The following is a 14,620-nucleotide window of genomic DNA, read 5'->3' as shown; positions in this document are numbered from 1 at the left end:
AGAAGAAAGGCCCATTGTTGGAGATGGTAATTTATTATTTGTTGGTAAATGAAACCATGGCAGTAGTAAAGACTGCCTATAATGAGAATAAAGAATAAGAAAAGAAGATAGCCTAGTATGTAAGTGTAAGGAATTTAAAATGTAAATGTAAGATGAAGAAAGAAGAACCTTTAAAAGAATCTAGGAATGTTAGAGAGGAAAAGGAAAACCATGATAGTGTTTAAGTCATGGATGACTAGAGAAGAGAATATTTCAAGACAAAGGGAACTGTCAATTGTGATACAACTGCCAACGGGTTGAGTAAGATAAGAAATTAAAGTGGCCATTTTGGATTTAGTAACAGACATCATTGGTAATTTTGGCATGTGCAGTCTCTATGAATTGGTGCAGGGAAAGGGGAAGAAGGGAAAGCTCAAATGTAATGGGCTAAAAAATAAGCAGGAGGTTAGGAAATACAGATACTAAACACAGATAATTCTCTTAAGAAGCTGGATACGAAGGTAAAGAAAAAGAAAAATAAAGTTATAAATAAATGGAAAATAGAAAAAAATTTACTATATCTAAAATAATTTCTTTGTACTTAAAGTTTCGTCTTTTTTAAAGATTTATTATTTAGTTATTTATTTTATTTACTTTTGGCTGCGTTGGGTCTTAGTTGTGGCACGTGGGATCTTCGTTGAGGCATGCAGGATCTTTCATTGCGGCGTGCAGGCTTCTCTCTAGTTGTGGCGTGTGGGTTTTCTCTTCTCTAGTTGTGGTGCACAGGCTCCAGGGCACAAGGGCTCAAGGGCTCTGTAGTTGTGACGTGCAGGTACCAGAGCACATGGGCTCTGTACCTTGTGGCATGCAGGCTCTCTAGTTGAGGCACGCAAGCTCAGTAGTTGTGGTGCATGGACTTAGCTGCCCGGCGGAATGTGGGATCTTAGTTCCATGACCAGAGATTGAACCCGTGTCCCCTGCATTGTTAAGGAGGATTCCTTACCACTGGACCACCAGGGAAGTCCCTAAAGTGTAGTCTTGAAGATACATTTTCATGGAATCTACAACTGCATCTTCAGAAAGTCTGTCTTGGAGATGAAAAGCCTAATTCAACATATGCACATCTCTTCCACTGCCCAAAAGATTATAATACACTATCACTAGTCTTCCTTAAGCAATTCTATGGCAAACAGATAAATTACTGTGTTGCTGCTAGAGGGCTTAAGGAATTTTCAAGTTTAGAAGATAGCTGAGAACATACTTCTGAGTGCTGAGAAATTATAGAAAAAACATCTATCAGGTATTTTCCACATCAATAAAATTCAACTCCTTAAACTGGTTTGACATTTGGCTTAATGCTAGACGTAACCTAAGATTCTCTATCACACTTACCCGTTGTTGGTGAACAATATTTTTGTGCTCCCGTGCCACACGTGTGGCCCATTTCCGAGCCTCTTTGTTTAAACTGTGCTCCTCTGTGGTCCCAGTTTCTGATTCTAACTGTCGGCTCTACAACACAAGAGAAAACAGAGAGAAAAGTATTGTTATCCTTATTGAAATCACTACCATTTTGTAGGTAGACCAGAGGGCCTTCACTTTACCAGCACTCAAAACAGGAGGCATGCTCCACTACTGTGGGAAGCAATGTCTCATGTCACAGAAGATTAGCAGAAGACAAAGAGGATGGTATGAAAACCGTAAATGATCACAGATTTTTGTCTTACACTGCTGAACATTAAAGCTTCATCTCTAACTGTAGCATGATCCATTTTGGGTATAAAGCAAGCTAGCTAAGCTAAGCAAAGAAGAAAAAGTATTTATGCCAACCTACTATGACACTAAAACAGTTGCACAGACAAAATGGAAACAACTCAACAGTTTCAATGGGATTAAAGAATCATTGCATAGAAGTGAAAAGAGAAAAATAAAACAATACAATAACAGCGACACAACCTATCCATCCTCAAAAATATTGGGTTTAATTTAGTTATACTTACCACCAAACCTCAAGCTAGCTTTTGTCGTTCTTCTGGGCTTTAATGTCATCTCAAAGATAGGGGTGCTACATCAAATGATTACTAAGGGTTTCTTCTTGCCCTAAAATGCTATAACCATATTTCACAAAGAACAAACTGAAAAATCTAACTAAACAAGAGTAATAGTTAACCACTATTATGCAAGGTACTGTGGAAAGTGCTTCACATAACTTTTATAACAATCTTATGAGATGGGTCACACAGCCATTTTATAGAAAAGGAAATCAAGGCTCAGAGATGTTAAATAAAATTTCCAGCGTGCGCCAGATATTCAATTGTTACAACTTCCGATTCCAGAATTAGAGCTCTTAACCACTAAACTATTTTAACTTTCTCTAACTCTTAAGAACCCATGAAAAAAATCTTTAGTAAAATAACTAGGAAAGAAAATAATTTTTTAAAATATGAATTATCCAAAGATGATTTTAATACAAAAAGCAAAATTTTAGAGTGGAAAGATCTTTAAAAACTGACTTTTGTGGGACTTCCCTGGTGGTCCAGTGGTTAAGAATCCATCTTCCAATGCAGGGGATGCGGGTTCAATCCCTGGTCGGGGAACTAGGATCCCACATGCTGCAGAGCAACTAAGCCTGTGCACTGCAAGGAAAGATCCCGCATGCCCTGCATGCGCAACGCAGCCAAAAGTAAATAAATATTAAAAAAGAAAGAAAAAAAACCCAAACTGACTTTTGCAAGGTCACATATAGCTCAAAATTGGTAAACAGAATTTGATAAATTGGATTAAAAATTTAATATTTTTGTTGGGGGGACTGTAGGCAAGGTTGAAAAACTTTTACTCTATGCAGACATTTCAGCTAAAGCTAGATCATATAATGATAAATGAATTGAAACATATTCAAATCTAACCAACTTTACATTTACATTTTATACCGATTCATTCTTTGGGCTATTAGGGAACCAGCTCTCTTATTATATTTATTTTGAAAAAGGATCTAGGCATTTACATTATCTGTCCTCAGAAGCCAGGGTTTAAAAAGTTAAACCCTGGATGAAGACGCAAATGTAATCTATAGGATGTATGGTAGAAAGGTATACTCTGAAGAGCCCAGGTACAGGTTTTTAAGCCAGATAAACCCAGTTTTAATCCTCTCTATGTCATTTATTAGCTTCATGATCATGGGCTGTTAGTTAATCTGTGTCTTAGTTACAGCCAAAAATTGGTGAAAATGCCACCTATCTCATAGGGGTTATTTAGGGCAAAACGAGGTCATATTTTAAACATTCTCTTATGGTATATACATAAGCATCCAATAGATGGTAACTGCTAATGTTAAAGACCCAACAGAAAATTACTTGAAACAAAAAATTTTGTCATTACTGTTAATAAAAAAGTCCAAATAATTCCCAGGTTCTTGATAGCCCAAATAATGAAGCAAAAACAAGACGGAAGATATAATGAAAGGATCTCAAAGAGAATGAACTTATAGAGAGCACACAGAAAGGAGGCAACTGATAGAGATATTTAATTTTTATTACTGAGGTACATTTTAGGAACTGGTAAATGGGTCTAAAAATGTGTGTTGGCTGCATGGCCAACATGCCCATACAAATCTGTACCTTTTTACTGAGTATTATCTGTACTTAAAAGCTGGAGAAAAAAAGATAGGGCTTTTTTCTCATTCCCTATGGGTTTACTATTACTCAGGAGTGTCCAATGATCAGAACAGATCACAATTACCACTGATTGGGAGATGTGACTTTGGGACCCTCTGGGCAGGGAATAATAACACATAACTAAAATTCAAGTAAATTGATCTTTTTCATGAATTCTGAAATCAAGCCATGGAAAAACATGGCTACCTATAATACAGTTCTAGACAAATGAGAATTCCATACAAGGCAAACACAGCCCAGGGTACTAAACAATACATAGAGAAATGTTCTAATGCCACTCCGGAGATCAAAGATGAATATAAATCTGAATCTAGTAAAGATCATTACCTTTTAAAATGGTGGTATCAGTAGTGGTTGATTCCAGCAAAGGAATGCTAGTGACTGTTTCTTTTTAAAATGCTGGTTAATTTAATCATTGGTTCATACTTTTAACACTTTTCATTTACCTCTTAAAAGTATAGTTAAAATACATAAAGGAATAGTAACATATAGGCTATTAAGCACAATAATTTAAAGAACATTGTTATTTTCCTGAAGCAGAACATGAGACTTTTACAATTCAATATCAAACAGCACTGTAGCCTAGCTCTGGAAAAGTGCACTTATTTAATTTGATTATTTTAAAAGAGGCATATATTATAACATAACAATTCTCAGAGTAATAGTAGAACAAAAATAATTCAAATAAATTACAAACTGAAGAGAAATGCTATAAAAGGAATTTCCTATCGACTTTTAAATGTAGATTAGGTAGTTTTTTATTAGTCTGTCAGTTTGGGTTATTTGATAAGTTAGGTCAACTAAATGTGATTCTTGAAAATTTGGAAACATCACATTTCAAAAATCATACAAACTTTAATAAAAAATTTCAGAAGCAGATAGGTCTTTTCCTGGAAAATAAATGTCAATCCAAACACAAGCCTATGCTTTTGAGTACTGTTACCTCTGGTTGGAATAACTCCCCTATATTTTTTTGTCCACAGACAAATTCCTAGTTATTCTTCAAATCTCAGTTCAAGTCCTTGTTCTCTGTGAAATCTTCCCTGACTTTCCCAGATAGACTCAGTGGCTCCTTCACTTTAGACATATCTCCATTATATTAATTTATTAAATTTGTTAGACATCTACTGAGTGGCTACTGTCAGGCCAACATCAAATTATACTGTGACTGCTGCATGTATGTTTCCTATTTGTCTTTAGGCAATCTGAGGCCTCGAAAGGATACATTTCCTGGCATCTAGCACCATGCCTAATAGTACACAGAATGCCCTCAGTAAAGGCTGGTAAACATATAACCTAAAGTGAGGGGCAGGCCACCAGATTATTAGAATGGTGCCTTCAGAGGGACAAGAGAATAAACATACTGAATTAGAATCAGCTTCTAATGGATGAAGGAAAGTATTTTATGTAGGGAAGAACAGAATGAACAGAGGAGAAAGGGGACTAATTTATTGAGTACCATGCATTTTAATACAGGTTCTCAAAGCTCACTTGAGGATTGAGATCCCTCTCACACTTGTAAAATAAAAGGTCTCTTTCTTCATGTTTAAATTCTCACTACAAAATCCACTCAAAATGGATGACTAAGGAAGGAATTTTTTTTGAATCTCCCAATTAAGGAATTTTTATTTTATGAAATTTATTTGTTCTTTAAAAAGCAGCCATTAGGGCTTCCCTGGTGGCGCAGTGGTTCAGAATCTGCCTGCCAATGCAGGGGACATGGGTTCAAGCCCTGGTCTGGGAAGATCCCACATGCTGAGGAGCAACTGGGCCCATGAGCCACAATTCCTGAGCCTGTGCGTCTGGAGCCTGTGCTCCACAACAGAGGCCGCGATAGTGAGAGGCCTGCGCACCGTGATGAAGAGTGGCCCCCGCTTGCCACAACTAGAGAAAGCCCACGCACAGAAATGAAGACTCAACACAGCCATAAATAAATAAATTAAAAAAAAAAAAAAAAGCAGCCATTAGGGAGTCACTGGGCCTGCGCACTCTGTGGAGGGAAAGCCCACAGCTTCCACCAGGTGAACTGGGAAGCAGACTCTTGAGTTCACAGCTGGCCTGTGGTTTTTGCATCTCATCAAGGAGCTGCTCCTCGTATAGCCGTGTGGATGAAAGGCTCTTGGTGCTCCAGCCAGGCGTCAGGGCTCTGCCTCTGAGGTGGGAGAGCCAAGTTCAGGACACTGGTCCACAAGAGACCTCCCAGCTCCACGTAATATCAAATGGCGAAAATCTCCCAGAGATCTCCATCTCAACCCCAAGGCCCAGCTCCACTCAACGACCAGCAAGCTACAGTGCTGGACACCCTACGCCAAACAACTAGCAAGACAGGAACACACCCCCATCAGAGAGGCTACCTAAAATAATAAGGCCACAGACACCCCAAAACACACCACCAGATGTGGACCTGCCCACCAGAAAGACAAGATCCAGCCTCATCCACCAGAACACAGGCACTAGTCCCCTCCACCAGGAAGCCTACACAACCCACTGAACCAACCTTAGCCACTGGGGACAGACACCAAAAACAACGGAAACTACGAACCCAATCCAAAAATGGGCAGAAGACCTAAATACACATCTCTTCAAAGAAGATATACAGATTGCCAACAAACACATGAAAGAATGCTTAACATCATTAACATTAGAGAAATGCAAATCAAAACTACAATGAGATATCATCTCACACCAGTCAGAATGGCCATCATCAAAAAATCTAGAAACAGGGCTTCCCTGGTGGCGCAGTGGTTGAGAGTCCACCTGCCAATGCAGGGGACACGGATTCGTGCCCCGGCCCGGGAGGATCCCACATGCCGCGGAGCGGCTGGGCCCGTGAGCCATGGCCGCTGAGCCTGCGCGTCCGGAGCCTGTGCTCCGCGGCGGGGGAGGCCACAACAGTGAGACGCCCGCGTACCGCAAAAAAAAAAAAAAATCTAGAAACAATAAATGCTGGAGAGGGTGTGGAGAAAAGGGAACCCTCTTACACTGTTGGTGGGAATGTAAATGGATACAGCCACTGTGGAGAACAGTATGGAGGTTCCTTAAAAAACTACAAATAGAACTACCATATGACCCAGCAATCCCACTACTGGGCATATACCCTGAGAAAACCATAATTCAAAAAGAGTCATGTACCAAAATGTTCATTGCAGCTCTATTTACAATAGCCCAGAGATGGAAACAGCCTAAATGTCCATCATCGGATGAATGGATAAAGAAGATGTGGCACATATATACAATGGAATATTACTCAGCCATAAAAAGAAACGAAATTGAGCTATTTGTAATGAGGTGGATAGACCTAGAGTCTGTCATACAGAGTGAAGTAAGTCAGAAAGAGAGAGACAAATACCGTATGCTAACACATATATATGGAATTTAAGAAAAAAAATGTCATGAAAAACCTAGGGGTGAAACAGGAATAAAGACACAGACTTACTAGAGAATGGACTTGAGGCTATGGGGAGGGGGAAGGGTAAACTGTGACAAAGCGAGAGAGAGGCATGGACATATATACACTACCAAACGTAAGGTAGATAGCTAGTGGGAAGCAGCCGCATAGCACAGGGAGATCAGCTCGGTGCTTTGTGACCACCTAGAGGGGTGGGATAGGGAGGGTGGGAGGGAGGGAGACGCAAGAGGGAAGAGATATGGGAACATATGTATATATATAACTGATTCATTTTGTTGTGAAGCTGAAACTAACATACCATTGTAAAGCAATTATACTCCAATAAAGATGTTAAAATGAAAAAAAAAAGACATTGCTAAAATACAAATTTCTTTTCAATGAAATTTTGTCTAGGCTTTTACTTAAATGTTAAGACATCTTTTGACTTAGGGACTTCCCTGGTGGTCCAGTGGTTAGGACTCCGCACTTCCACTGCAGGGGGCATGTGTTCCATCCCTAGTCAGGCGGGCAGAGAGCTAAGATGCCGAATGCCGTATGATGCAGCCAAAAACAAAAGAAAAGAAGAGACATCTTTTGATTTAATTTTGTTTTTAGAAAAACAAAAGCCAAACTCTTTCAAGAGTTTAGGAAGGCTTTCAGAGCCTAGCAATGCTGTTTTTAAAAATTACAAACTTTTTAGAAAGTAATATTAAAATACAGTCTTCAAAATTTACAGTTATTAAATAACTTTAAAGAACTACACTACAGAGTGTTTTTATTTTTTTTGGCTGTGCAGCTTGCGAGATCTTAATTCCCTGACCAGGGACTGAACCCAGGCCCTTGGCAGTGAAAGTGAGGAGTCCTAACCACTGGACCATCAGGGAATTCCCGCTCATTCCAATATATTCTTGATATATTAGTCTTTAAGTCATCTTAACTGTTTTGTCCTTAGAGAAAGATATGATTTCAGTTCATTTTAAGGTTAGCATAAGGGTATAGAAGGTTCAGACATATATCTTAGCCTGCACGCAGAAGGACAAAGTGAGTAGGGATAGAAAAGCTGATTTTCACACAAGAAACATAGTCATTATTTTTCAAGTCTGTAACCAAAATATAACCATTTGAAAGAGAGGAAAAGAGATGGTCATGTATGATGAATGAAAACCACTAACAGAGTAAAATACTAGCATTCCAATCCATTTTCAAGAAAGATAATGTTAGGGTTGTCATGCTAATATCGTACGCCAGGAACAATCTTATTAACCCTCATTCAAGGGATCTGCACTACTTGTTTACTGGTAGATAAGAGATGTATTGTGTTAAATATTTGATCCAACTTATTCTTTATGAAATTTAATACTACACTGTTAATTATTTTAAGAAAGTTAATTATTATTTGTTCTCAGAAGGACCTCTTCATGTAAAAAGCATCTGGATCTTCGTAGGCTATTATATTCTTAGCAGTCATGTTTATACAAGTTCACAGTCCTGTAATTTTGAAATCCAAAACGCTCTGAAAATCATTAAGTTTTTTTTCCTTTTCTTTTTGGTAAGTTTGGAGCTAAAATTTGAATTGAACTAAAGAGAGGTTATTTATAGTTTTTATTTATTTCATTTGATGTGAATATTCAAATGTTTTATTGCAAAGATGCTGTGTTTGATCACTGAGTACTTCCACACACCCTGCTCAGGGTGTTACACAGTATATGACAGGTGGATTACCTTTCTAAAACCTGAAAGATTCCAAATTTTGAGACACACTGACTGAAAGCTTTTGATAGGAGATTGTGGATCTTTTATTTTTATTTTTTTTGCCACACTGCACAGTATGTGGAACTTTCCCAACCAGGGATCGAACCCTGTGCCCCTTGCAGTGAAAGTGCGGAGTCTCTACCACTGGACCACCAGGGAAGTCCGAGACCGTGGATCTTTAAGTGACATATTTTGTGGAGAGAAGTGTAGCAGTGTTCCTCATGAGACATAATTTAACTTATTCTGATTTAACTATGCTTGGATAGCAGTACTTTCACTTAGAAGAGAAGTGGCAACTCATCCGGATAACTGGGTTGAGTGTGCCTTGTCTCTCAGGGGAGTAAACTAGAAGACAATTAATGCTGCTTGAGCTTTTGAACATTTCTGGAAAACCTTGGACAACTGAGGAAGAGGATATACAATTACAGTAAGGCTGGGCTGAGGAACTAATGAGAACTCTGAAAAAGGAATACCCTTCTCTTGTCTTGGCTTAGAATACCAAAGGTAAATCTGAAAGGAGAATATGTCCCTGACATGAAAACAAAAGACTACAAAAAAAACCTTGTGTCTGGTACTCTCTAGACGTATGTAGAGGCATGACTGGATAGAACAACCTCAGGAGGAGTATACCTTTAGTTTGGTAGCTCTAACAGAGACTTTGCTTTAAGAGCTATAATCACAAGGTATATTTTTTTAAAAAAGTGAACTTCCAGGCTCCTTGCATGTCAGTACGTTACCAAGGCATCTATGGAAAGCTCTGGATTCCTCTCAATGGCTAGAAAAGGCACCAGACTGGGAGAAAGATCTATTATATAGATGGTAAGTTTTCTGTGAAAAGTAAGTCCTTTTTGAAAGGCTCTAGAACTTAGGACAGACCCCTTTGAACACTTGACTGTAGGTACTGCTGATTCTAGAAAGTGACACGTCTATAATTAGGGTTTTCATTTTTGGATACTGTTGCCAGTATATGTACAAGATGATGGTACCTATTTACCCATCAGGAGGATTTTTCATAAATTCTCTATCACAATGCTTTCATGATGATGAGCCAATGCTATATGCAATATAAGATTCCCATCAACAGAAAGAGCCACTTGTAATTTTCAGGTAAATTCTCTGCATGATATATTGACTCCATATAGTCTTTTATAGACAAGGGCATTTTTGCTAAATACTTATTTTTAAATAGATGCATAAAATGCCCCACATAAGTGAAACGTTATTGTGCAAAATCCTAATTGCAGCAAGTGGTCATCTTAATATAACTGTTAATCTATAGAAGGCAGAATTAAATATCAGAACTAGCAGTTCAAATAACAGGAAAAGATCATATGTTGGAAATTTAATGTCAGCTCTTTTCTTTTATCATTATATGTGAAGTTCTTATTATTTGCAGTTCAGAGAAGGTAAAGAGGAAAAGGTCTTCTCATCCCCACCAGGAAGTTTGAGGGAAACGTTTCCTTAAGTTTTTCCTGCTTGAATAGGTCATACTTATCTAAGTTTTGTGGACGTGCATGTTTCTCGTATTATTTCCCATCCCAGATTGACCTTGTCCTTTTTCACAGGATGTGAGGAAATGCTCCCTAAGGGTACATATCACTAGTTCTGGTAATGGAAGGGAGACACATTGAGATGTATACAGGGCAGAGAGATGCTGAGCAAGGCAAGTCATGTTCTTATAAGAAGAGTAAGAATGGACACTAATCGTTAGCTATTGGCTGCTCTTTATTCCACACAGATTGCCTTTTAGCCTTAAAAACTGCTGAGAGGTTGGTGAGTTATGCCTTGTAGAATAAAACAGGAGAGCAGAAATCCCAAGGGACTTTCAGTGATAGACTCAGTAAGGGAGTTGAGAACTGGGGGCCATGACTGCAATATTTTATAATCTTGGTAATGTCTTCTATATTTGATATTTTAGTATTTCTTATAGTAATTAGTGGCACAACCTAAAAAAATGAAATATGCCTGTCTTGTGGATAGAAAAAAAAAAAGGCTGTCAACATTTATTTTCTATCTACTATGTGCAAGGCACTGAGTCAAGTTTAATTTTCAAACTCAATAGAGTCATTTCATACAAGGAAGCTGAATCAGAGAGGTTAAATATATATAAATATGTAAATAAAAATAAACACATAACTTTTTTTTTATTCCATATATATGTGTTAGCATATGGTATTTGTTTTTCTCTTTCTGACTTACTTCACTCTGTGTGACAGACTCTAGGTCCATCGACCTCACTATAAATAACTCAATTTTGTTTCCTTTTATGGCTGAGTAATATTCCATTGTACATATGTACCACATCTTCTTTATCCATTCATCTGTCGATGGACACTTAGGTTGCTTCCATGTCCTGGCTATTGTAAACAGTGCTGCAATGAACATTGTGGTACATTTCTCTGTTTGAATTATGGTTTTCTCAGGGTATATGCCCAGTAGTGGGATTGCTGGGTCATATGGTAGTTCTATTTTTAGTTTTTTAAGGAACCTCCATACTGTTCTCCATAGAGGCTATATCAATTTACATTCCCACCAACTGTGCAAGAGGGTTCCCTCTTCTCCACACCCGCTCCAGCATTTATTGTTTGTAGATTTTTTGATGATGGCCATTCTATCTGGTGTGAGGTGATACCTCACTGTAGTTTTGATTTGCATTTCTCTAATGATTAATGATGTTGAGCATTCTTTCGTGTGTTTATGAAGAACCTAGGGGCAGGATGGGAATAAAGACGCAGACCTACTAGAGAATGGACTTGAGGACTCGGGGAGGGGGAAGGGTCAGCTGGGATGAAGTGAGAGAGTGGCATGGACTTATATATACTACCAAATGTAAAATAGACAGCTAGTGGGAAGCAGCCGCGTAGCACAGGGAGATCAGCTAGGTGCTTTGTGACCACCTAGAGGGGTGGGACAGGGAGGGTGGGAGGGAGAGAGACGCAAGAGGGGAGAGATATGGGGATATACGTATATGTATAGCTGATTCACTTTGTTATAAAGCAGAAACTAACACACCATTGTTAAGCAATTATACTCCAATAAAGATGTAAATAAATAAATAAACACAGCTAGCACACAGCACAGCCCATGATTTCTCATTGTACAACACCTGTATGAATCTCTAATACAAGTATGACCCATGTGACAGCTGAATGACTCTTCAACATAGAGAGCCTGATAAATGTAAATTCTCTCATTGAGACTTCCCTGGTGGTCCAGTGGTTAAGACCCTATGCTCCCAATGCACGGGGCCTGGGTTCCATCCCTGGTCAGGGAACTAGATCCCGCATGCAGCAACTAAGAGCCCTCATGCCACAACTAAAAAAGATCCCACATGCCACAACAAAGATCCCACATGTGGCAGCAAAGACCCAAAGCAGCCAAAAAAAAATAATAATAAAATTTAAAAAATTATTTAAAAAAAATTTTAGGCTACATTCCATATCCTTCTCAGAACAATCTTGTATTAAAAACGTTCAGTTCAGTGAAGAAAGGTGAACTTTACTATTTCTAGAAAGATTTTTGACTTCCTGGTATCATCTGATACCAGAAGATATAAAGAAGAATAAAGAAAGGATACTTTAGAAATCGGTAACTCTATATGGAAATACAGACATGGAAATATTTCAGTATTAACCATAAGCCAGCTACTAAATTACTACATCAGATGAAACTTGCCACTGATCACTGTCACTTGTAACCATCTTATGGTTAAACTAAGATTCCTAATTTAATTCTATGGCTGCACAGAATAGATAATTGTGACCTTATAAAATCATTTTGGCCAGTTCCTTTTGGTATATCATTCTAAAACATGACTCAAAATAATCATATATTAAAATAAAATGAAAAGGAATTTTGATTTACCAGCAGATAAAAAAAGATAAGCCACAAAAAGAAGAAGTGCAATAATTTCAACACTTAATTAAATTCCAGTGGTAATACTGTGACTGTATGTTTTCAACTGGACATTTTTGACTTTTGTAGGGAAAATACTGGAATTTGAAATGGGTTATATTTAAAAGTTTTTTAAAAAAATGTTAAGATAATATATGAAAACCTTCAGAAGAAAATTAAGTTAAATTTAATCATGGTGGTGACTTTAAAAGTCCTATGGCTTTCCTGAAAGCATCTTACCTAAATCTAGATCAAATATTTATTGACTACTCATCTCTACATAAGGCAAGGGTATATACAAATTATACACAATAAATATCTATTGAGTGAAAAATGAATGTGTTAAATCCATAAGGAGTTCAAAGTTCCTAATATAAATTATAAAATCCAAAATAAAATTAAGGAACACTACTGTCCCGCAGGGGGAATCCATCTGCAATTATCATATCACTGTCCTACTTGAAAACATTCCATAGTTCTCCATATACTACCATATGTAAAACTCATACACAAAATCTGGTTGCAACCTACATTTATGGTGTTGTTCAACACCTTCACCATACCAAACCTCCTTGCTATTTCAACAGGTGATGCACTTTCAAGCTTTTCTGGCTCCAACACTTATTAGCTGAGTGATCTTGAGCAAATTTCTTAACTATAGTTTCCTCAACTATAAAATGAGGATTAAAAAGAGAACCTAAAATATAGGATTGTTGAGAGGACTAAATGAGTTAATACAGGCAATGCAATTAGAAAAATATCTAGCATGAAACAAATCTTCAGTGAATTTCACCTATTATTTTCAATTGTTATTTTCACTTCCTGGCATGTTGTTTTTCAATCACTGCAAAGTAAATTTCAATTCATCTTCAAGATCTAATCCATACTAAGAAGACAAACAATCTGATAAAAAAAGACAAAAGATATGAATAGACATTTTACCAAAGTAAATATATGAATCACTAATAAGCTCATTAGAAGATACTCAACATCATCAGTCATTAGGTTAATGCAAATCAAAACCACAATGAGATACTATTTCACATCCTCTAGGATGGCTATAAGCAAAGAGATAGAGAGACAATAACAAATGGAAGTGAAGATGTGGAGAAACAAGAACCCATATACAATGGTAGTGGAAACACAAAATGGTAGCCACTTTGTAATAGTTTGTCAATTTCTTAAAAAGTGAAACAAATTTACCATAAGACTCAGCAACTCAAGAGTATTGAAAACATATTCATACAAAGACTTGTACACAAATGTTAATATCGGCATTATTGATAATAGCCAAAAGTGGGTAACAACCTAAATGTCTATCACTGATGAACAGATAAACAAAATGTGGTATATTCATAACACTCTTCAGTAATTAAAAAGGTACAAACTACTGATACATTCTAAGACATAGATGAACCTCAAAAACATGCTAGGTGAAAGAAGCAAGACATAAGAGACCACATATTGTATGATTCAATTTACACGAAATTTCTAGAAAACGGAAACCTATAGAGAAAGAAAATAGACTAGAGGTTGCCTGGGCAGGGGATGGGAATAGGGATTAACAGTAAATGGACGTGAGGGATCTTACTGGGGTCAAGAAAATGTTCTAAAACTTACTTGTGATGATGGTTGTACAATTTGGTCAATTTACTAAAAATCAGTGAATAATATACTTGAAATGGGTGAATTATATGATATGTAAATATGCCTCAAAAAATTTGTAAAAAGATTATACTACATCAGGGCTTCCCTGGTGGCGCAGTGGTTGAGAGTCCGCCTGCCGATGCAGGGGACACGGGTTCGTGCCCTGGTCCGGGAAGATCCCACATGCCGCAGAGCGGCTGGACCCGTGAGCCATGGCCGCTGAGCGTGCGCGTCCGGAGCCTGTGCTCCGCAACGGGAGAGGCCACAACAGCGAGAGGCCTGCGTACCG

The 14,620-nt window shown here is 37.8% G+C and overlaps 1 protein-coding gene across 3 annotated transcripts in view; it reads right to left on the bottom strand.

Annotated features, from left to right (window-relative positions):
* FCHSD2 (FCH and double SH3 domains 2) overlaps nt 1-14,620 on the bottom strand; it is a 304,862-nt gene that overhangs the window by 45,598 nt on the left and 244,644 nt on the right. For all 3 annotated transcript variants that reach the window (XM_029206970.1, XM_029206969.1, XM_029206971.1), the window contains exon 11: nt 1,372-1,488. In XM_029206970.1, the coding sequence (XP_029062803.1) occupies nt 1,372-1,488 (117 nt within the window). The remainder of the gene's footprint in view (nt 1-1,371; nt 1,489-14,620) is intronic.

Source organism: Monodon monoceros, unplaced genomic scaffold (assembly GCF_005190385.1).
Source record: "Monodon monoceros isolate NGI ecotype Baffin Bay Population unplaced genomic scaffold, NGI_Narwhal_1 Super_Scaffold_7, whole genome shotgun sequence".
Classification (NCBI taxonomy): domain Eukaryota; kingdom Metazoa; phylum Chordata; class Mammalia; order Artiodactyla; family Monodontidae; genus Monodon; species Monodon monoceros.
This window is presented reverse-complemented; position numbering and strand designations above follow the sequence as displayed.